Genomic DNA, 21,380 nt, shown 5'->3' on the forward strand with positions numbered 1-21,380 from the left:
CCCCCCCCCCCCCGCTGCCTTCACCCGCACCCCGCGGCAGGAGCACACCATCCCCGAGAGCGACACACGCACAGCAGGCCCTCAGATAAACCCAGAACTCGTTAGCGCCAGGAGCGCACACGCAGCACGTTTGCTCCCACACTCATCTGTGTGCGCGTGTTGAACCCATCAGCACACCCCAGTCGGCACACTCCACACACGAGCCGCATGCACACTCACGTGGGCGGCCACGGGCCCCACCTTGAGCTGCAGCACCAGATCCATGCGGTACTTGCACAGGGGACTGATGTCGTTCAGGATCAGCGCAGTGATGATGTCTATGCCGTTGGACTCGTGCGTCACGATGCAGCTCTGGCAGAGGCGGTGGGGGACACGGGGCCCGGGCCCCTCAGAACGCTGGTGGCTCTGGAGGCCTGAGTCTCTCCCCTGCCCAGACTGTTCCCTGCACCCACGTGGCCACACGCCCTGCCGGACAGCTCACCTGGTTCTCGTGGCAGGGGCCCTGGCAGTACTCAGTGAGGGTCTCCAGGGTCTGGATGACAAGGCCCACGTTGTCCTCATTGATGTAAAGGCCCAGCAGCCCCAGGCCGCCCGTGGTGCTGCCGCACATGATGTCCAGGAACTGGAGCGTCTCGCACACCAGGTTGTAGTTGGTCTTGTTGTTCTGGGAGCGCAGGAAGTTCTGCGGGGCACGGGACGGTGGGCGTGGCACAGCTCTCGCAGGGAGGGAGAGGCCGGCCCAGGGGAGCCCGCCCTGTGCCTGCGGCAGAGCAGTGGGCAGACGGCAGGGGTGGGGGTCCCCGTGCTGGCCGGGCGGCGGGGGAGGGGCAGCCACGCACCTGCAGGTCCCGGTTGTGATTCTCACACAGCAGCTGCAGGAAGCGCAGGATGGGCTGCATGATGAGCACAGACGTGCCCATCTCGTTGCTCTGTCCACGCTCGCCCACCTCGTGGCCCCGGCGCAGGCTGGGGCCCAGCGAATAGCGGGATGGGGAGCCCGGCATCGAGAAGGAAGCTACGCGGCCTGCGGGGGAGGCCTGGTGAGGCTGGGGCTGCCGGAAGGGACCGGACCCTCACTCTCACCCTGTGTTCCCGCCCTCGGGCCCCCTGCCTGCGCATCTCACCCTGCGCCCACCCTCACCCTGGGCCCTCCGACCTGGGGCCAGCACCCCCATCCTGCACCGCCGTGACCTCTGACCTTTGGTGGTGGGGTCTGTTGGCTCCCGGTCCTCACGCGGCTGGCTGCCCAGGTCGTTCATGTTGACGGCCACCGTGGACTTGGTCTCCTGCTGGGCCCGCTTCATGCGGTCGTGTAACACTTTGAAGAAGCGCTCTGACTTCTTGTCACTCGTCATCAGGTTGTAGAAGGATTTCTGGGGGGGAGACAGTGACATGGGGGACAGCCTCAGCACTGGGCCTGGTGCTACGCAGCCCTTGGTGAGTCCCTGGAGAGCTCTCTCCCATGCTGCAGGGACAAGGCTGGGCCGCAGACGGGTCCCCGATGTGCCCGGGGACTGCAGCTGGGGCAGGGGCGGTTAGGACTGTCAGAGGTGGAGGGGAAGGGTCCGTAACTGCCGTCGCTGCGATGCTGGGGGCCTGCGCTAGCCTCCTCACACCATCTGCATCTGCCCTTGGCCCTCCGTCTGCTCCCCACGCAGCAGCAGAGGTGTCCCTTGAAGTCTAGCCTTGTCCCTCCTCTGCCTGACACCCTGCAGTGGCCCCATCTCACCCACAGGAGAAGCCCCACCTCACAGGGCCCATGAGGCCGCCTGATGGCCTGCCACCTCTCTTGGCACCCGCTGCTCTGCCTGGTATGGCCCACCCCCCTCGTCCACTTGCTCACCTCTGGGTCCTCGCTGCACTGGTCCCTCTGCGGGGGCCTTCTCCCCATCCCTGCCCCAGCGCCCCCAGGCCCCTCGCCTCTATTAGCACTGTCCAGCACGTTCTCCAGACCATGTGGGGACTATAGTCATGGGCTGTTGTCCCCACTAGGATATAGGACCAGTTCATAGGATATATGGATTTTGTCTTTTCTGTTCACAGCTGAGTCCTTAGTGCTAGGCACATGGAAGGCCCTAAGTGCAGACTTATTAAAACAATGCATGAGGGGCGCCTGTGTGGCACAGACAGTTAAGCGTCCAACTCTTGGTTTCGGCTCAGGTCAGATTCTCAGAGTTGTGAGATCGAGCCTTGCATCAGCCTCTACGCCCAGCACGGAGTCTGCTTAAGACTCTCTCTCCTTCTCCCTTTGCCCCTCCCCACCTCTCTCTCTTTCTCTCTCAAATAAATAAATCTTTAAAAAAATGAAAACAATAAAGCATGAATGAATGAATGAATGGGGATAAGGCAATCATAGGGGACTTTTCAGAGGAGGCAGTCCTTCGGCTGGCACCAAAGGCTGAGGGGGACATGGAAGAGGAGGGAGGGAAGCCTGAGCAGAGACCGAGAGGCAGGAACGATGGACGTGATGTGGGCAGCGTGGAGGGAAGACAGGCTCGGGCCTGGCTTGAGCAGGACGGTCCACGCGGGCAGAAAGAGGCCACGTGACGCGGGGGCAGTTATGGGAGCTGGAGGCGCCCACGCGTCGCCAGACTCCTGCTGGCCACCAGCTCCTAGCCCTGCGGCCAAGCCCTGGCCCCGCAGCAACGTAGCGCACCGGACCTCCGTTGAGCAGGAAGTGCCACCCAGAGGGGAGCCCCAGCACGCCCAGCCGCTCCACACCTGGATCTCGGTGTTGCCACCGTCCAGCAGGCGGATGGCCAGGCCAATGCTCTCCTGAAAGATCTTCTCATTCTTGGTGCTGGTGATCAGGTCACATACCAGCTTGGTGGCCCCCTCCTTGTCCAGCCGGCACTGGGTGGCCGCAATTGCTGACCAGTCTTGGTCCAGGCCTGGAGTGGGGGAACCCGTGTGAGGGAAGCTGGGGGGCAGGGGAACAGAAGGGAGAGCCCCGGGCCCAGTGGTGGTGGGGCGGCGGTACTGACCGGTGCCCACGGGGTCCGGCAGCTCCCCCCTCGAGCTGGACTTCCGGTTCTGGAGGTAGTTCTGTAGCAGCATCCTGCGCAGCTGATTGCCCTGGGCGGAAGGAGCGCGGCCCCACGGTGCACCGTCACCATCGGACCACCGGCCGGCGCGCGCTGGCCCCGAGCCCCTGGCCCGGGCGCTCACCCGCTCCCCCACCCGCTCCCCCACCCGCTCCCCGGGCCCTGCCGCCGCCCGGGCACTCACCCGCTCCCCGTACTTGGTCTTCTTGAGCAGCATCTGCTGCAGGGTCCGCAGCACCTTGACGCACAGCTTCTCCTCCGTCTCCATGAGGTCCTTGGTGTGCTGGATCAGCCTGGCCGGGAGGAAGGAGGGCACGCTGGGGGCGGCCTCTGCCCTGTGGGCAGCCCATCCCCGCCCTGTGCTGGGGCACGCCCCAGCCTCTCCCCACCCCCCACCCCCTCCACCGCCACCCCCAACCCCCGGCGGCCCGGCATGCTGCTCACTTGGACAGGAAGCCCCCACTCTCGCAGCGCTGGTAGGCCTCACTGCCCTCCAGGAAGAGCAGCTCGGGCCAGTGCAGGACGTCCACCAACACCGACAGCTCCGCCTGTACCAGGGGCCTCAGCCGCTCCTCCAGGGCCGTGATGATGTCCTGGGGTGGGCACGGCACAGTCACTACCGGGCCAGGTGAGTGCCGTCCGGGCCCAAGATGAGTGAGGCTGCACGGCCATTCCACCCACCCCAACACCAAATGGCCCCGCGGATTTCCCCGCGCCCGTCTGAGGGGCCCTGCACCCACAGAACCACCCTGAACGATGCAGGTGGTCTGCCTGCTCAGAGGCCCTGGCTGGGAGCCACAGGCCCTGGCTTTTCTCCCAGCCCCTCCTCTAGCTGTGTGACCTGGGGCAAACGCCTCCCCCTCCCTGGGCCTCGGTCTCTGCCATGTGGGGACAGTGAGGCCCCACACCCCCTCAGCAGTGCGTAGGAGGGTGTCGCCTAAACAGGAATGTGCTATCGGGACTGAGAGGTGTCCCGACACGCCTCACGAGCGCCAACCCCACTAGCGGAGGCCTGGGCTGTCCTGGCTTCCCCCGGAACGATGCCCCTCGGCCCCCTGCGCAGGGCCTGGCCTTACAGGGCCTCTTTCCTGGGGAGCGCGGGCAGCGCGGGAAGGGATGCTTGCCCGGAACTGCGCTTCCGAAGCAGCTCTCGTGGCTGACGCCGGGCAGCCCCGCACCCACCTGCAGCTTCTCAATGATGTTCTTGTAGTCCCACTGGTTGGCGGTGGGCGTGACCCGGGGGAAGGACCGTGTGGTCGCCTTGTAGTTGGAGGCGTTGCGCTGGGCAGCGGCCACGCAGCTGGCGCCACTGCTGAGCAGCGAGCTGATGTGCGCATCCAGGTCCATGGGCAGCGAGATGGCCCGGCCTTTGGCTGGGGGGAGAGACAAGGGGGTGCTGGAGGGCAGGTGGGGGGCGGGGCTCGGCCAGCCAGAGCGGCCAGGCTGCGAGCTGCTGTACTGGGGGACGGGGAGAACCAACTGAGATTCTGGAGTATGCACTGGCCCCCACTTGGACTGGGGTGCCCTCTTCCCCTTTTGGGGTAGAAAGATGGAGTTTCTGCTTCTTTGATTCTACCCTGGCTCCACCCAGAGCCCTCCCCTCCTCTCTCCCACCTTCTCTCTCCCCTTTCCCAGTGCTCCCTTAACCATCTACAGGCCTCCCTTCTGCCTGAAACCATTTGCAACTGCAAATGGGTGGGGGATGTCACCCAGCATTCTCTTCGGGGAACTGACTCAAAGCTCAAAGGAAAAAAGTTTCTCTCAATCGCTAAGATGCCAGTTAGACACCAAGAAGGACTTACTGAGAACTACCTGGGAGCAGACGATGGGCGAGCTTAGGAATAACGTGTTTGTTTTGAGGGCAGGCATCCCTCCAGTGAAGGGAGGGGAGGGGTGGTTGGAGCTAGCCAGTGCCCCTGGCACACTCACCCACCATGGCGAGGGTCCGGATGCAGGCCTCCACGGAGCCCTTGTGCTGCTGCTGCAGCCACGGACAATCGAGCAGCCGCGTGGTGGACTGCAGCAGCTGCACCACGATGGTCTGGTGTGTCTGCAAGAGGCGACACACCTACTGCTACAGCCTGGCCCGCCCTCCACCCTGGGCGGCCCCAGGCCCAGTGACCAGGGCCCACTGAGAATGGGCATGGTGGAGGAATAGGCTTCCAATAGCTACCATGCAGCTTTGTGCCAATTGGCAAAAGGCACCCCTGTTCCTCTCAGCAGTGCACAACCTGCCCAACTGTACATGGCAGCCCTGTGAGAACTCCCCAAGGTCCAGACCTGGGGCTTATAGTCCTATTGCTGACCCTTTCCTTTCCTTTAAAATTTTTTTTTAAATAAATATTGTGAAAAGGTGATATATTCCCATGGTTCAAAACCCAAAGTATGCTACAAAGAGGCATACTTTAAGAAGTCTCACCCCAACCTTGACCCGATCAGCCCATTCTCCCACCTCTGCCCTGGGACTGATGAGAGGTGGAAAAAGCTGATACAAATTACTCATAGTCCCAAAGAGATCCCAGGGCCCAAACGCATGTGTGTCAAAACAAACCCACCCTTGCTGAGAGACCAGGACCCACCCTACCGTCAGTCCCTCTACCTATAAGTAACCCCTTTCTTGGGCTCTTGTGTCCATCCAGTGATTAATTGTATTATGATTTAGGTATTGTCGCAGGCTCCCTCCCCCAAGGAACCTGTCTCTCTTGCCTTCAAGGGGCTCTGGGCTATGAAGTCTGGGAATCTGGGAATCGATTGAGGGGCCATGACTCTTCCAGTGACTTAAGAGAAACTTCGGTTCCCTAGCTAGATCTTTTCTGCTGATGCAGGTAAGACTTCAGAAGGCTGTCTATTTCAGTCCTAGGGGCATCCGATCGACTAGGAAAACACCAAAGATCTCTGGGTATCGGGCCCTCTGGATTACTGCCCGGGCTCTGCTAACCATTGTGGTAGGCATGACCATCTTGTCCAGTGAGTAAGTGCTGCCAGCCGTCCCCTGCCACCCTGGGACCCGTCACACCAAGTCAGTTTAGGAATTCCTGTTCTAGGGTACTATCCCCACGGTAATCCCTGACCCACAGAAGTTACAGGAGAATAAATGTTTGTTGTTTTAAACCGCTGACTTCGGGGGTAATTTGTTACACAGCATATGTAACTAACACACTCATCTATGTCCTTCTGCTACGTCTTTATGCACAAGCAGACATGAATATATATTCTCCTTCCCCCCCTGCCCTGCACAAGAGCTGTGCGCGCAGGAGCTCACCTGCAGGGAGGTGCTGTTCTCAGAGAACGGAGAGCTGAAGAACGCGTTGATGGTGTCCAGCACCACGGTCAGAACGTACTTCTCCAGCGTGGGGTCAGCCAGGCGCTTCTCCCGCTTACTGCACACCTGGGGCAGGAGAGAGAGAGAGATCCTCTGGGGGCCCCTCCACGCCCACCCCCTGGAAGGCTGCCAGGCGCCCACCCCCTGGAAGGCTGCCAGGCTCCCAACCACACCCCTGCCCAGCAGGACACCCCACAAGCCCACGCTGCCCCCCCCACCCCCACCGGGGGACAGACCCGAGCCATGTCCAGGGTGAAGTTCTCGAAGAGAGTCCAGATGTGGTTGCTGGTGTAAATCTCCTTCATCTCCACCTCTGTGTCCACATAGCAGTGATTCACGAAGTTCACGTAAGCCATTTTCACCTGCGCAGCCGGCGGCAAGGTCAGGGGCGTGAGCAGGGCCGCTGGCCCAGGCTCTCTTTCTCTGCACTTCACCGATTCTCCCCTGACCTCCCCCTTGCTCCTCTGCCCGCACCCCTCCCACCCGCCCCCACTTTCCTTACCTCTCCCTTCCTGCTCGGCCATGAAAGGCTGACAGCTGCCCCGGCCTGGCTCCACCAGTCCTTCTCCCCTGCACCCCCCTCCCCGCAGCTCTCCCAGGCACCCCAGACCTCAGTGATGCAGTCCTCATGTGTCACCACAGACACCACGTCCTCCAGGGGCAGCAGGGAGGTGCACTTGATCTCCGTGTAGACGTTCTTGCCCTCGGCGCAGGCGGCCAGCAAGTCCACCAGGGAGATGTGGTACATGAGGGGGCTGTGGTCCTCCACGCCATCCCGGGCGGCCTTCATCATGTCCAGCAGGTGGGCCAGCGAGGCCTTGTCATTGTAGAACACCACCACGTCGTCACCCGCGTTGGTCAGCTGCGGGCAGGAGGGGTGCCCTGTCAGACCCCCCGGTCCAGCAGGCCCCGGCGTACCAGGGAGACTGGGACTCTGACCCCGGCCCTCACCCGACACTCAGGAAAACCCTCCCCTGCCTGGCGCTCGCAGCCGTAGGCTGATGTCTCAGGCCACCTGCCATCAGGGCCAAACCCTGGACCCACAAAAAGTGCCCCCTCCTCCCCTAAGGAAAGAAATCCCACTCAGGCTTGTTTCAGAGGTGCCTCCCCCAGGAAGCCCTTTCTAATCCCACCCCCGCCTGGCTCACCCCCTCCCTGCCCTCTGCTCCCAGTGGGGAATTTAAAGCCTCCCAGAGCACACAGCTGCATCCTCGCGTGGCAGCAATTATGTAATAGTAATAACAGCAACTAATCATTCACACTGTACAGCACTTCTGGTGCAGGGCACCTCATTTATCAGGTCCCTCGTCCCCCTTTCTGCTCCCCCGTCCCCCCGCCCCCACACCGCCCTGTGAGACGCTTCTGGGCAGAGACCACGTCTGCCCCAGACTTAGACTCGGCCCTCCCTCCTTCGTGCCTTTGGCTCACAGGGTCTACCGGGCCCCTACAGTGCGCCAGACGCCGGCGCCCACGCAGAAGCCACAGGATGTGGCCCCCGCCCCGAGTCTGCACCCCACTGACGTCCCCTGGTAACACGCTCCTCGGCCCACAGCAGGCGCGTCGCCGTTTTTAAATACATGACAATACAAGGAGAAACAGCGGAGTGAGCGTGAGTTCTTTCAGGCCTGTTACGGGAGCTCCCTAGACCCGCCTCTGTGGCCTGAGTCCTCCCTCCGGCGGCCAGCACCTTCACTGTCCCTCTCGTGACCCCGTCTGACTTGTCCGAACTCCGGGTCCTGCCGCCTGGGCACCCCCCCGCCCCCCGCCCTGTCCTCACCTCGGTCATGATCATGTCCTGGCACTTCTTGACGTACTTGCCCTCGGCCTTGATGACGGTGTGCAGGAAGTCCAGGTACTGCACGTGCCGCCCGTGGGTGGCCAGCAGGTGCACGAAGTGCTGCAGCACGGGCTCGCTGATCTCCGCGCACAGCTGGTAGTTGTTCAGGAAGATATGCTGCATGGTCTCGGCCTCCAGGAGCTGGGGGCGGGCGGGCGGCCGTCACCAAGGGGGCCCAGGGCCCGCTCCCCGCCGCCGCCCCGCCTCGCGCCCTTACCCCCGGCGTGAGGAAGAGGTGCAGGTGCTTGTGCAGCAGGGCCTGGTTGCCGGGGTTCCCGGCGCAGAACTTCTGCAGGAACTGGTGCGTGCAGCGCAGGAGCTCCAGCATCTTGGCGTCACCCTGGGCACCGGAGCGGAGGACGAAGGTGAGGCCGGCCTCGCGCCTGAGCTCCGACGGGTGCGGCCGGGGCTCAGGGCTTGGGATTGGGACCACAAGGAGGCCAGGTTCAAGGTGAAAGCTGGGCCTCCAGGTCGGGATAAGGAAATGTGTGTGGGGCGCCTGGGTGGCTCAGTCGGTTAAGCATCTGCCTTCGGCTCAGGTCATGATCCTGGGGTCCTGGGATCGAGCCCTGTGTCGGACTCCCTTCTCCCTCTCCCTCTCCCCCTGCTGTGCTCTCTCTCTCTCTCAAAAAAAAAAAATTAAATTAAATAAAAAAAAAAGGAAACGTGTGAAGGCCTGAGGGGCAGAGGCTGAGGTGAGGCCGGCGTGGGGGAGCAAGGCTGAGAGGTCTGGGTCCGGTGAATGCTGGGGTCAGGCCCAAGAGCCAGTGTGAGGCTTGGGACATATGAAGATCGAGCAGCCGAGGGGAGGCATGGAGGGTCAAAGGTTGAAATGATGCTAAATTTGGAGTCCAGGACCAGGGTGTGCCTGGGGACAGGTCAGGGTAAGAGGTCACAGTGAGGCTAGGGTATGAAATCAAAGTCAGGGGTCATTTGGAGGTCTGAGTTGACATCATGAGTCAAAGAGAGGCTGGGGTCAGATAAAGGTCAACGTGGATCAAGATAAGGAGGCGACAGGGGCGCCTGGGTGGCTCAGTCGGTTAAGCGTCTGCCTTCAGTTCAGGTCATGATCCCAGGGTCCTGGGATCGAGTCCCGCATTGGGCTCCCTGCTCCGCAAGGAGCCTGCTTCTCCCTCTGCCCCTCCCCCTGCTCATGATCTCTCTCTCTCTCTCGCTCGCTCACTCTTTCTCTCTCAAATAAATAAAATCTTAAAAAACAAAAAAAAGATGAGGAGGCAACAGCCACAGGTTACAGTGAAGCTGAGATGTTCAGGGTGAGGCCAGAGGGGGACAGAAGCCGGGGTCAGGGTCAAGAATCAGCGGTGAGGCCGGGTTAGGTCAGCATTCGGGGTTAGTGTGCGGTGTGGGTTAGGTCAGGGTTCAGGGAACAGCTGTCCCGGGAGTCAGAGGTCAGAAGTCAGAGGTCACCTTGTCATAGGGGATCTGCAACAGGTCCAGCATGACCTTGTGGGCGTCCATGTTCTTGAGCAGCCTCTGCTGCTTCTTCCTCAGCTGCTCCCCCACACCGCACATCTTGTTCAGCCGTTCCAGGATCTGGGGAGGGCGGGGGGTGAGCCCAGAGCCCCTTCCCTCCTCCTCCGGCTCCCCCGCCCGTCCCCCCCCCCCNCGCCAGCTCCGGCTGGTCAGAGTCCGCTGCCAAGTCCAGCCAAGCCCCAGCTCGCATCGGGGACAGGAAGGGGGAAGGAGGCCACGGTCGCTGAGTCAGATCACCGCAACAAGGCAGGGAAACACTAAAAACCCAATTCCACCCATAAAAATAAATACAACAATATGACTGTGAAATGGAATTTCATTAAATTCCTTCCGCTTTAAAATAATTCCATCTGGACCTGGGCAGGCTTGTCTTGAACGCGCAGGCAAAGCCGGAAGATGTGTATTTTAGGGCCAGTGGCCGGCAGAGTGGGGAGGCAGGAGAGGCCAGGCCCGGGGGCCTCAGGGTCCCAGGCCACTCACGCCCTTGACGATCTGGTAGTTCTCACTGCTCTTCTCCCCAGGTGGGTGCAGAAAGCCCTCCTCGTCTGTGGGCCGCTGGGGACACAGGGAATGGGGAGTGCGGGTCAGGCGAGCCCAGCCCTCGCTGGGAGCCCTGGCCTCCCAGCTCCCTGCCACCCCGCTCACCTCCTTCTTGTCTTTGGCAGCACCTGTGTCCACCTCCTCGCCCTTGCTGCTGCCCTTCTTGTCCACCCACAGCTCCGACTTCTCCACCATGGTCCGCAGCCGGTCCAGCTCCGACTTGATCACCTTGTAGTTCTCCACATCCTGAGCAGAGATCAGCAGCTGCACCTGCAGGGTGGCGATGGGCGTGCCTGGTGAGACGGGCATGCCTGGTGGCGATGGGCGTGCCTGGTGAGACGGGCACCCCGGGTCCACTGCCTCGTGGACACCCCCGGTGTCTGCCCTATTCCAGGCCTCTGCTCCTCCTCAACGCTGATGGCCGCCGGGCCATGCTCCACCACCTCCGGGAAGCCTGCCCTGATGGCCGAAGGCCTCCCTGCACTCCTTGTCATGAGCTGCCCCCTCAGCTGGCTTCAGCTGCTCATTGACTGGTGCCGCTAAGGCCTGTCACTTGGTCACTCCGACCCCAAACAGGGCAGGACAAAGAATACTGGCAGCACTGAGTGCCCGCTGCAGGACGGCTGTGAACCTTGGCTCCCACTTCACTCACTCCGGTCAGGGTAAGGGAGGAGAGCTTCCCGGGCCTCAATGCCCCCTCCGTAAAACGGGAACGAGAATAGTAACTGTGTTGCCAGGGGCCGCTGCGAGAAGTCCACTAATGCGAGGCCAAGGCTCAGTGCCTGGCACACGCCCGTTAAATGCCGGTCGCCTTTCCCAGGTTGCTGTCGAGACCACACGACATCACGGTCACAGAACCAGTCCCCTTAGCAAGGGCTGCCTGCGTGCCAGGTGTGATTTGAAGCACTTAGCAAAGGCACACATGGTATGGTTTGCAAACTATCAAGTGCTGTTCGCCTCATAAAAAGCGACAAGCCTTGAGTCAGGCTGAGAGCTCATAAAGGTGGCCGATACTTGGCCTTCACCTTTCAGGAGCTCTGCAAGGCCGAGCACCCCAAATAAGCATCTTGAGCTAACCCCCCGTGCTCAGCACAGGCCAAAGCACGGCCAGGGCACCCGCCCACTCGGTGCTTGGCCAGGCGGTCGGCGAAGCCCCCCGGCCTCCTCCCCCCTCCCCAGGGGCCGGGCGGGGCTCCGTCGGGAGCAGCACCTGCTTGAAGGTGTGCACGGCCTCCTGGCGCTGGCTGAAGTGCTTGAAGAGCAGCTGCAGGGCCCCGGAGACCAGCGGCGCGTAGTCGTGCATGGTGAGGTGGATAAGCACACGCAGGAACATGCGGCCGCCCTCGTCGTCCACCTCCAGCATGCTGCTGGTCTTCCTGCGGCGCCGAGGGAGGGGCACGCTGGGCACCGAGCGCCCCGCTGCCCGGGGGCGGGGTGCTCCCTGCCCCCCGCCAGTGGCTGCCGTGCCCGGTGTAAGACTCCCTCAGAGTAGTGACGACTTCTCCCCAGGGTGTCACCAGCCACCGTCCTGAGCTCCCCGAGTGATCCCCGTGTTCCCTGAGATCCCGCAGGCCTCCCCTTGATTATGCAGCTGAAGCAGGGACTCTACACAGGGGACCCACAGACACCCCCCCAACACCGCCAGGGGTTCGCGGAGATCGGCTGGGGCCAGGAACGGAGGGTGGGGAAGATTCACATCTTCGGTTGTACCAACCTCTAACTACAATGCAGCGTTTCCTTCAGTGAGGAGAAATGAGCAGTACCTGTGACTTTGTCACCAACAACAATCACAGATGTCCTCCCCTTACGGCTGTTACAGGAAATGCGAATCCCGTTCACATGCCTCACTTCTCCGAAACCGGGGTACTAATTACACACCCGGCCCAGCTCGTTACTTAACGTGTTAATAAAGAGCCGCATATCTAACCGTCACTTCAAAGTTGTTTTCTTCAATATTTTGATAACTGCATCTCAAAGCTCCTGTTTCCTTTGTAATTTACATGCTTTATTTTATGAATTTAAAAATCATTCTGAGCCGGGGCTCCAGGGCTTCACTAGATGCCAAGGGCGTGGCACAGAAATGGTGAAGAGCCCCCAGCTCCCAGGGCGCCCCTTCCCCACCCCAGCCCTGTGTACAGCAGGCTATCCCCCACACTCCCCCCTGCTCCCCTCCAGCTACCTGGCCCAAGTCCCGATGCACAGAGCCACGACTGCCCTGGGTGAGGGGAGGGGAATGACCAAGATGACACAAGGGCCCAAGTGGCCCCTATATCACCGGGGCTAGGTAGGCATGAGAGGGCAAAAGCACAGAGCCAAGGAGACCCCCGCCCCGGAGCCTCGTAAGGGTCCTGCAGACCCAGGAGGAGGGGCCAGCCCCAGCCTTGGAGACCCCAAGGACAGGAGTACTCACACCATGTCAGCATCACCCACCCAACCGCACACACCACCCCCCACCTCAACCCCGGACTCACCCCACTCCGAACATGGCCTCCGCCTGCTCCCCGATGCGGTCCAGGTTCATGTTGGCAGCTGTGGGGAGCAAGAGTGGGTGGATGGGGGCAGGTGGCAGGTCCGTGCCCAGGAAAGATGGGGAGCACAGGGGTGAGGGAGCAGGGAGGTACCCAAACCACCCCATCCCCTGCACTGGTTGGGTGGCAGCCCCAGTTGCATGTGCCTTCCCAGGGTAGGGGTGGAGCCAGCCAAGGCAGGGACCAGAACAGCCCCACTACCCTGCAGGGGCGAGCAGAGTTCTGAGCTGGGCATCAGGGGACCTGGGTCCTGTTCTGGTTCAGCCTCTGACTGGCTGTGACCTCGGGCAAGTCCCTGCCCCTCTCTGGGCCTCAGTCTCTCCATTTAGGAGATGGAGAGAATGATGTCTGCCTTTGCCTCTCACCGTGGCAATTAAATGGGCTAGGAAACAGAGGCAGGGCTGGGGAGCTGGCCCCAAGGCATCCTCCAGCCTCCACCCCAAGGACGGGGCTGTGCCGTCAGCCCCGCTGTCCTGCATGGGAAACACTTCCACAAACTCCTTCTTGAAGACGGAGAGCAGGTATGAGATGCGGTAGTCCAGGCGGACATTGAGGATGAACTGGAGAAACAGGGAGGGATGGGGTGAGGACTGGGCTGAGGTCAGAAGGCCAGTCGTGCCCCAGGAGCAGGGAGGGGGTACCCCTACGAGCTCTAGCACTCAGGGGTCTCGGCATAGATGTCCCAGCTACGTAGGACATCGCGACCTAAAAAATCAAGACTCCCGTCCCCGGGGGTCCGGAGTGCCCTCTCCTCCACTCTCACCCCAGTGATGAGGGATGACACCTCCCCTCTGAATGAGGCAGAGACCACTCGGTCCCCCCTTCCCAGGGAGGTGACTGACAGGAAAGAGAACGAAGCTCCCCAGGCCCAGAAGCCAGCTCTCATCCTCCTGCCCTGCTCTGCCAGGGGCTGGAGGGCAGGGGGATGTGGAACTGAAGACTAGCGGGGAGCACGAGAGGCCAGTGTGGAGTGGGGGGTGAGGATAGAGGGTTTGCAGACACCCTTGACTGGCCTCTATCCTTATGAGACACAGAGCTTCTGGCCACACCCCACGAGGCCGATCTGGAAGCCCTTAGCTCCTAGAATGAATCAGAATCCTCTGACTCCCCTGCCCAGGCCCTGCCCAGACTGCAGGGAGGTCACTGCATTACCCTTCCCATCCTCTGGTGGTAGCAAGGCAAAAGCAAGCATTCTTTTTTTTTTTTTTTTTTTTTTTTTTGGTGCAAAAATGGTGGTTTATGAAAGCACGGGGACAGGACCCGAGGGCAGAAAGAGCGGCTGCCCCGTGTTGTGAGGGGTGGCTGATTATATACCATGGGGTTGGGGGAGGTGAGGAAAAAGGGAGGTTGAGGAAATACTTTCATATGTTAAAGAAGATTCACAAGATACCAGAGGCCTTGCCATTGTCAAATTAAGGTTGTTTTGCACTCTAGCAAGGCCGTAACATGAAGATAGTTGGGCACTTCCCGGAGGCTGCAGATTATAAGGACATTTAATTGCATCTACATTCCCTTCCGGAAGCTAGGTTATTGATAGAAACGCTTCGTTCTTGTAAACCGAGGGAGACTTAAGTCTCAAAAGCAAGCATTCTTAGCACTCCCGGGGTCCTAGCGGCCCCTTCTCCAAGCTAGGGGGTCTCCAACAAGACCTGGAACAGGAAAGACCGTGTCTGCCTCACCAGGAAATGGGCTCTCAGAGCTCTAGCTCTGCTCCAAAATCACTGTGGGATGGCAGTGAAGTCCCCTCCCCGCTTCCCTTCCTCATCCGTACAAAGGTGGGATGGATGGAGCTAGGCTTTCATGCACACCAGAATCGCCCGGGAAGCTTGTCACAGCAGACTGTGGGCCTGCCTCGGGTGCCTCTGATCCCTACAGAGGTCTGGGGCGGGGCCCGAGAACATGCATTTCTGAGCTCCCTGGTGAGGCCGATGCTGCGGGTCCAAGGACCACGCTTTGGAAACCACGGGGCTACACAGCCAGTCACCATGGAGCCCTCCAGTACTGGATACTGTGATCTGAGCAGGGGCTCACCTCCCAACCTCCCTGTCCACTCTCCAGCCCTTTTCCCAGCACCTCCCCGCACTGTCCCAGCCCAGCCACCTGCAGGATTTCCAGGATCTTCAGCTTGGTCTCCATCACCACAATGTCCTCATTGTCCTCGAACTTGCTTCTATCCAGCGGCTCCGTGGGGCCAGCGCCGGCAGACAGGCTAGGGGCGCCGAAGACAGACTGCTTGCGGCTCAGCACCATGGAGGACATCATGTGACCCACGCCCTGGATGGACCGTCGAACGTTCTTACCTGCGGAGGGAGAAGCACCAGGGGGTCATGGGGTGCACAGCAGGAGCCCTGGGTCTGATCCCGTCTCTGTCAGTGGCGGGGCTCACCCAGAAAGGCTTCCTGGGGGAGGTGAGCTTTAAGCCAAATCTGGGCAAAGGGGGGCTGGCCAGGGCAAAGGTAAACTGTGTGTGGAGATCAGTGAGTATTCTCCCGCGGGGCATTCTGAGAGCTGCTACAGAGCTTGGGGAGGGGACACCATGTGGGGAGCACCAGGCACCAGGAGTCAGACTCTGCACTCTTTGATTAGAGGAGTGTATGCCACCGGGGGTGTCCCTGAGGGCAGGGCTGGTTCCCACCCGCTCCCCTGTCTGACCCGGAGCTCCTCAGGCAGGGCCTGTGGCTCCCCTCCTCCCTTCTATCTCCCCTCAGGACCAAGCTGCGCTGGAAGGCAACACCCCCAGACCCCGGGGTCTCCACAGCGCCTGGACAGGGGCCCCTCTGGTCCAGCAGAGGCCAGGAGACAGGCTGCACAGGGGGACTGATCAGAGAGGACTCTGGCACTAGGAGACGGAGGAAGGCCAGGGCTGGGTGGGGGGTGGCCCTGGCCACTAGGCCTCACCGCCTGAGTCATCGTAGGCCTGCAGCATGGCCGGGGGCCCCTGCACGCAGTCGATGATGCCCAGCAGCGTGCGAGTGAGCCGCAGTAGCTCACTGAAGCTGTAGAAGCCGAAGTAGATGAGATTGTGCGCCAGGCTGACCACCTGCGGGGGAGGGGGCGGGGCCGAGGTGAGCGGGGCGGGGCCTCGCGAGGGGCGGGGCCAGGACGGGAAAATAGGGCTGAGCGGGTGTTAGGAGGGTGGGACGAGGTTCCTCGGAAAAGGCAGGGCCTCTGGGAGCGCATGACTGAGAGGACACAGCCGCCCCTAGTGAGCTAATGAGGAAGCGAGGCCTGCAAGGAAGGCTACTCGGGATAGGGCAGAAAGGCAGGAAGGTGGGGTGCTCCCCCCAGGGGGCCTGCAGGGGTGAGTGGACCAGGGGGAGGCAGCCCTCTCTCAGGTGGCAGGGGAGAGGATTTCCACTTGGGGAGTCCTGGCGGTCTATGCGGTCTCCCTGAACTGGCTGAGGCACGGAGGGAAGTGAGGCTGTAGAGCCCCCAAAGCGCCCCGGGGGCAGCTGACTCCTAGTGAGGGGGGAACCAGGCCCCCACCCCGGGGCCCGCCTCGCCACCCCCCTGCCCAGCAACCTCGAAGGTGAGCTTGTTCTTCTCCTCGTTGGCAAAGGGCACGGCCTCGCCGACCACGTTGTTGAGGTAGTCCTCCACGAAGTCCATGGTGCTGGCGAACTTGTTCTTCTTGTCGTCGCGAGAGGCGTTCAGGTTGGAATCATAGCTGCGGGCGGAGGCAGGGAGGCATGAGGGTCCCCAAGATCCTCCCACCCCGGCCTCGCTTGGCCCACCCTCCGCTCCCCATCTCACTCTTTGATGGTGATGGCTGTGGGGATCTCGGTCCAGAGGCGGGCGAACTTGACCGGCGTGACCAGCTCCTGGGGGTCCCTGTCCACATGCACGTGCAGCATCAGGTGGCAGAAGGAGGCGCGTAGGTCAAAGGGCAGCATTTCGTCTGCCATGCATAGGAAGATGAGGTCAACGCCCAGCTGCTGCGAGATCTCGTCGATGGCCAGGTACTGGCGGTCCAGGCACATGCGGGCGAAGAGCTTCAGCTGGTACCTGCAGGGCGGGGCGGAGGGTGAGCCCGCAGCAGGTGGGGGCCAGCGAGGGCCACCAGCACTCAGGCCTGGGCTGGCGGGGGCCTTGGGAAAGTGGCAAAGGGACTTAGGTCAAACCAGCCACCCGCCAACGTAACAGAAAAGACAATTCTCAGTGAGCATTTGCAGCTCTCCCCCTCCTTGCAAAGGAGGAATCCACTTTCTGGCTCAGCCAGGACAGGTCTTCACGGGAGGAGGACTGGCTGAGCCAGAGGCTAGGAGAGGCAGGGGAGGGAAGTACAGTAGGGGGACGCGCCTCCGCAGAGCAGCAGGTGCAGGGGAGAGCCCTGGATGGAAGAGCAGCTGAAAGGAGGCCCGCAGACGGCCCTGCTCGGCACGGGGCACTGGCCTGCCCTGGGCTTCCTGCTCAGAGCCCTGCCTTACCTGCCGTGGCCCTGGCGCCAGACAGCCTGGGTTTGAACCGTGGCCCACCACTAAGGAAGTGTGACCTTGGGCAAGTCCTTTCACGTCCCTTGCCTGTCTTCCCAACTCTGAGTGTGACAGTAGTCACAGGGCTATGGTGGGGCTTCAACGAGTAGCTGGGTGAAACACTTCGAACAGGGCCTGGTATATGGCCAGCATTGGATCAGTGTTATAGTAATCTTATTTTTCAAATAAATATGTGTGGAGACAGGTTTGGGGTTCATTTGGGCCCCGGGCCTGGGCTGAGCTCTGCGGGCGACACAGTCGTCCTTACTCAGCCTCCCCAGTGAAGGCCGCACAGCTGCTGGAGCTCATCCCTCAGCAGGGACTGGCCGAAGGCCTTCTGAGAGGCCCGGGGGCACCGGAAGCGCTGAAGGCCGGGAAGGAGCTGGGCCCAGGGGCACCTGTAGTAGCTGAGCACGTTCTCGTCGTGGGCGTTGCCCGCCCGCGCCTCCTGGGCCAGCTGCCTCACGCTCTTCTCGTGGTGCTCGTTATTCTTGTCGGTCCAAGTGAGCCACACCTCCTCCTCGGAGTACTCGATGCTCAGGTACTCGTGGGACTGGGCCATCTCCTTCACGGGCCGAAGCCTGCGAACCGGGGCCACCCGTCACAGGGGGCGCGGGGCCGCGAGCATGCCCAGCCGCAGAGACCCCTCTTGGAGCTTGGCGGAGTGCCAGCTCAAACTCACTCCTCAGACCACAAGCCTCTCAAGGACAGAGGGTCTGGCTCATTCCCCAAGGCCTCCTTGCTCACGCAGTGCCAGCCCAGAGCTGGGCACGCAGCGGCAAGGGTGCATATCTGCAGACAGCAAGGGTGCCGGTTCCAGCCTGAACGCACACGGGGCCCAAGCTCTAGGGAGCCTGAGGAGCGGGGCAGGCCGGAGGCCGGGGTGTGGGCAGGAGACAGCGCAATGGCTCACTCGGTCTGGATGAGAATGTCGCTGTTCTTGGGGTCCAGCACACACTTGCAGATGAGCTCCTGGGTGACGGGGATGGCGATGTGGTTGGACACACACAGGTCCGAGAGGTAGTCCAGGAACCTGGGGTGGTGACCGCAGGGGTGGGGAGGGGGCTCAGAGGCTGGTCCCTGGTGGGGATGAAGCCCCCCCCTCCCCAGCTGGCAGCCCCAGCCCCCTGGAACCAGTTACTGCTTCTGCTTCTGCTCTTGCCCCAAAGCTTGGGAGATGGGCACAATGGATTCCCAGCGGCCCAGGGAGGGACAAGTCATGGGCTGATCACCCCAGGGCAGGGGGAGGCTGGCTGGGGGCCCCGGGGATCAGAGTAAAGGGGGCCCAAGGACGAGGAGTGATTTTCAGAACATTTAACAACTGGTTCGATACAGGCACCGACTTTGTCACCAGAGAAGCGTCTTGGGGCTTCTGCTGTACCGGGCATCAACCCCCTGGCTGCAAGATTGGGCCACACTTGCGAGGGGTCCCGGGGAGGGGCTGCAGAGGCCAGGACCTCAGACACATGGCACTTCACCGGTGGAGGAAATGGTTTTTCAGTATTTTAACCACCAGCGCCCGCCGCCTCTGTACCCTGGGAGGGCCGGGAAGGGGGAGGGAGCGGGCGCAGCAGGGAGGCGGCCGGGCTCACCTGGGCTCCCGGTTCTTCCGCACGAGGCTGACGAAGGTCTCCACCTCGGTCTTGGTGATGTGCTTCTCCAGGAGCTTGCGGTTGTTGTGCAGCAGGGCGGTGATGGTGTCCTCCGCCAGGATGTCGTAGCCGATCTGGGACTGCATCATCCCAAACTGCTTGGCGATGTGCTCCTGGAGAACAGACGAGCTGAGTGCTGGGGAGCCCAGCTCTGCTCCAGCACACGGCCCCAGACCTGGGGACGGGGTCCCCCTCACGGGCAGGGGACTCCGGCTAGCCAGGTGGAGGTCTGGGAGAGGAAACTCGCGCTGGGCAGCGGACTGGGTTTACAGAACAGACTTCCGCTCCCAGCCTGTCTCCCGACCAGAGTGAAGCCTCCGTGAGGGAGGAAATTGTCTGGCAGGACGGGCTGCATAATTTGTGGGGCCCTGCGCAAAATGAAACAGCAGGACCCTTCTTCAAAAATCGAGACTTTCAAGATGGGCACAGCGGAGCATCAAACCCAGCTCGAGGCCCTTCTGAGCACAGAGGCCGACTGCACACCCACGAATCTGGCCCTACTGTCTGGTTCCCTACTGTATCCCCGGGGCCTAAAACAGTGCCCGGCACACAGCGGGTGTGCGCCTCCGAAACTATTTGCTGAATGAACAAAAGCAGGAGTGAGGGAGTGAGCAAGCCGGTGAGCGGGTGAGTGGGGCCATGGGGGCCAGGAAGGCTCAGGCCGGGGGCGGGGGTGGGGGGGGCAGCACACCTGATTCTTGCGGTAATCCTCCTGGGAGTGCCGCAGCACCCGGTAGCAGAGACGGAACATGTGCTGGTAGGGGGCATTCTTCTGGTCTGACAGCTCCTCTAGTCGCACTAGGGGGCCCTCGCCCCCCTTGTCACGGAAAGGGGCCTTCAGAATGCCGAAGATCTGGGGGAGAAGAGAATATGAGGAGCCATCCCCCTACACCTGCCTGCACCACTCATTATCCCAGGAGCCCTCGGCCCCTACATCCCCCTGCCCCAAAGCCACACCGCCATGAACCCCAAGCTGATTCTAAGCTGGACTAAGACCCGAGCCCACCCACCATCAGCCCCACTTCCAGCCCCTACTCCCTTCTTCTGGCCAGGATCCCAACGCTGGCCTCAGCTCACCCATCCCCGCGTGACTAACACCAACTCAGATCCTGGGCCTGGCTCAGCGTCTGAGGGAAGAGCTCAGGGGTCTCAGGTTAAGAGAAAAGTCAGGTCAGGCTGCTGCGGCCAGAGCCTAAGAGCCCAGACACAAACCTGCCTCATCAGAAAAAAGGTTCATGTAGGGCCCCTGGGTGGCTCAGTCATTAAGCGTCTGCCTTCATCTCAAGTCGTGATCCCAGAGTCCCAGGATCAAGTCCCAAGGCAGGCTGCCCCCTCAGCGGGGAGTCTTCTTCCCCCTCTGACTCTCCCCCAACTCATGTGCTCTCTCTCTCTCAAATAAATAAATAAAATCTTTTAAAAATGTTAATGTAATTAATAAAATTTAAAAGCAGGGATTGGGCGAGTGTGAAAAACTGTTCTAGAACAGAAACCAAAGAAATACAAGCAAATGGAATGAGAAAACTTTTGTGGGATCCTGGTTCAAAAAACAAGCTTTTGGGTAAAGCAGAGAAATCTGATATGGATTGGTGTTATTACTAATTTTCTTACACGTGGTAACAGTATTGTGCTTATGGAGGACAATGCCCTTACTCCCGGACATGCACACTGAGGAACTCAGGGGTGAGGTGCGCCCTGTTTGGAAATGCACGGGCGGAAGGACGGATGCATAGTTACGGAAAGCCAAACCGGCAAAATGGAAAAAAGTGGATTCAGGCAGTGGTTGTACAGTGTTCATTGTACTATTTTCATTACTTTCTCAACATTTGAAAAGCTTCACAATCAGGGGCGCCTGGGTGGCTCAGTCAGTTAAGCGTCTGCCTTCGGCTCATGTCATGATCCCAGGGTTCTGGGATCGAGTCCCGCATTGGGCTCCCAGCTCAGGGGGGAGCCTGCTTCTCCCTCTCCCTCTGCCTGCCACTCCCCCTGCTCGTGCTTGCTCTCTCTGTCAAATAAATAAATAAAATCTTTTTAAAAAATAAGAAAGAAAGAAAAGTTTCACAATCAAAACTTAGAAAAAAATATTTTTTAAAGTAATCTCCACACCCAGCATGGGGCTCGAACCCACGACCCTGAGATCGAGAGTCACACACCACAGACTGGCTCAGCCAGCCAGGCACCCCAGAAAAAATATTTTTTTAAAGATTTTATTTATTTATTTATTTGAGAGAGAGAGAGAGAGCAGGAGCCATGGGAAGTGGCAGAGGGAGAGGGAGAAGCAGACTCCCTGTTGAGCAGGGAGCCTGACGTGGGGCTAGATCCCAGGACCCTGAGATCATGACCTAGGCCGAAGGTAGACGCTCAATCGACTGAGCCACCCAGGCGCCCCCTATTTTTTTAAAGCACAAGTTCTGGGGCACCTGACTGGGTCAGTCTGTAGAGCATGCGACTCTTGATCTCCAGGTTGTGAGTTCAAGCCCCATGCTGGGTAAAC

At 60.7% G+C, this 21,380-nt stretch overlaps 1 protein-coding gene across 1 annotated transcript in view; it reads right to left on the reverse strand.

Moving 5' to 3' along the window:
* Positions 1–21,380, reverse strand: part of ITPR3 (inositol 1,4,5-trisphosphate receptor type 3) — an 81,539-nt gene that overhangs the window by 11,617 nt on the left and 48,542 nt on the right. Inside the window, exons 17-45 of the mRNA XM_040644612.1 lie at positions 19,581–19,742; positions 18,830–19,002; positions 18,151–18,270; positions 17,636–17,818; positions 16,519–16,770; positions 16,288–16,432; positions 15,664–15,805; positions 14,866–15,065; positions 13,202–13,325; positions 12,709–12,772; positions 11,448–11,613; positions 10,343–10,507; positions 10,178–10,252; positions 9,632–9,757; positions 8,421–8,543; positions 8,144–8,344; positions 6,977–7,228; positions 6,603–6,728; positions 6,307–6,432; positions 4,974–5,094; positions 4,227–4,417; positions 3,489–3,637; positions 3,229–3,337; positions 2,985–3,075; positions 2,722–2,891; positions 1,199–1,373; positions 840–1,024; positions 482–682; positions 241–351 (exon numbers count right to left, since the gene is read on the reverse strand). Coding sequence (XP_040500546.1) covers positions 241–351; positions 482–682; positions 840–1,024; positions 1,199–1,373; positions 2,722–2,891; positions 2,985–3,075; positions 3,229–3,337; positions 3,489–3,637; positions 4,227–4,417; positions 4,974–5,094; positions 6,307–6,432; positions 6,603–6,728; positions 6,977–7,228; positions 8,144–8,344; positions 8,421–8,543; positions 9,632–9,757; positions 10,178–10,252; positions 10,343–10,507; positions 11,448–11,613; positions 12,709–12,772; positions 13,202–13,325; positions 14,866–15,065; positions 15,664–15,805; positions 16,288–16,432; positions 16,519–16,770; positions 17,636–17,818; positions 18,151–18,270; positions 18,830–19,002; positions 19,581–19,742 — 4,428 coding nt within the window. The remainder of the gene's footprint in view (positions 1–240; positions 352–481; positions 683–839; positions 1,025–1,198; positions 1,374–2,721; positions 2,892–2,984; positions 3,076–3,228; positions 3,338–3,488; positions 3,638–4,226; positions 4,418–4,973; positions 5,095–6,306; positions 6,433–6,602; positions 6,729–6,976; positions 7,229–8,143; positions 8,345–8,420; positions 8,544–9,631; positions 9,758–10,177; positions 10,253–10,342; positions 10,508–11,447; positions 11,614–12,708; positions 12,773–13,201; positions 13,326–14,865; positions 15,066–15,663; positions 15,806–16,287; positions 16,433–16,518; positions 16,771–17,635; positions 17,819–18,150; positions 18,271–18,829; positions 19,003–19,580; positions 19,743–21,380) is intronic.

The sequence above is a fragment of the Ursus maritimus genome, unplaced genomic scaffold (genome assembly GCF_017311325.1).
Source record: "Ursus maritimus isolate PB19 unplaced genomic scaffold, ASM1731132v1 scaffold_30, whole genome shotgun sequence".
Lineage (NCBI taxonomy): Eukaryota > Metazoa > Chordata > Mammalia > Carnivora > Ursidae > Ursus > Ursus maritimus.